Source organism: Pygoscelis adeliae, unplaced genomic scaffold, assembly GCF_000699105.1.
Source record: "Pygoscelis adeliae isolate BGI_AS28 unplaced genomic scaffold, ASM69910v1 Scaffold4, whole genome shotgun sequence".
Lineage (NCBI taxonomy): Eukaryota > Metazoa > Chordata > Aves > Sphenisciformes > Spheniscidae > Pygoscelis > Pygoscelis adeliae.
The window spans coordinates 14,531,113-14,532,029 of NW_008824986.1; the positions used below are offsets into that span (position 1 = coordinate 14,531,113).

The 917-nt window shown below is 47.1% G+C and overlaps 1 protein-coding gene across 1 annotated transcript in view; it reads right to left on the reverse strand.

Moving 5' to 3' along the window:
• The window catches only part of LOC103918662 (pancreatic lipase-related protein 2-like), a 17,460-nt gene extending 16,908 nt beyond the window's left edge, over positions 1-552 (reverse strand). The window contains exon 1 of the mRNA XM_009326042.1: positions 468-552. Coding sequence (XP_009324317.1) covers positions 468-552 — 85 coding nt within the window. The remainder of the gene's footprint in view (positions 1-467) is intronic.
• Between the last annotated feature and the right edge of the window lie 365 nt (positions 553-917).

Sequence of the window (917 nt, forward strand, 5' to 3'; positions counted from 1 at the left end):
TACTACTACTAGTAACTTATCTTCAAAGGAAAGAAGATAATTCTTAGAAAACTCTAATATCAGTCCCTGATCCTCCAATGAGTCCTGCACAGGCAGAGTCCTGCATACCCTTCCTGCCCTCCCCACCCCTAGTCCCCCCAGGCCCCTGAAGTCAGTAATACACTGTTAGGAGCAGAGTTCATCCCTGTGAAATCCACTGCAGGTTCAAGTATGTCCTGCTTCCATCTCCTCTCCTCCAGCCACTCACCAAATACCTCATACCTTATCACGATGCACCTAATTTAAGTTCCTTATATGCTCTGGTCTCCAACGTACCCCATTTTACCTTGGCAAGGCTCAGAGCGAGTTCTTTGGTCCACCACTCAGTTGATTGTGGCAAGCATTGCAGAAGCCCTTTGAGAAGCCTGGAACGAAGCAGGACAGCACTGCACCTGCCCAATGAGGGGATGCGGTGGAGGGACGCTCACCCTGCCGCTGCTGCACAAGGCTTGGGTTCCCAGCTGCATCAGTGACTTTGTCGGCTAGTGACAAAAGAGATCTTGTGTCAGGCATGCTTCATCTGAGATAGCACGAACAAGGTCAGACCAATTGCTGCGTGACTCCACCTGTTTAATGCAAAGTTTCAAACAGGGTGTTATTGTCATCCATCGGTAATTATTTTTAAAGCTAAAAAGTACTGGGAAGTGTCATATAAACACTGAACAAACACACAGCCTTTCAGATCAGGAACAAGGCTCTTGCCATGGGCTGCTCATCTTGGTGTGATGCTGAGTTGGGATTCAAGTGACTTGGCATCACACCAGAAGGCTGTAGCAGAACCCCAATCTTTTGGGTCCTACTCCAGAGTTTTAATAGCAAAATGATCCTTCCTGGAGCTGATCCCTGCCTTAAATAATTTACAGTCTTAAGCAAAATTT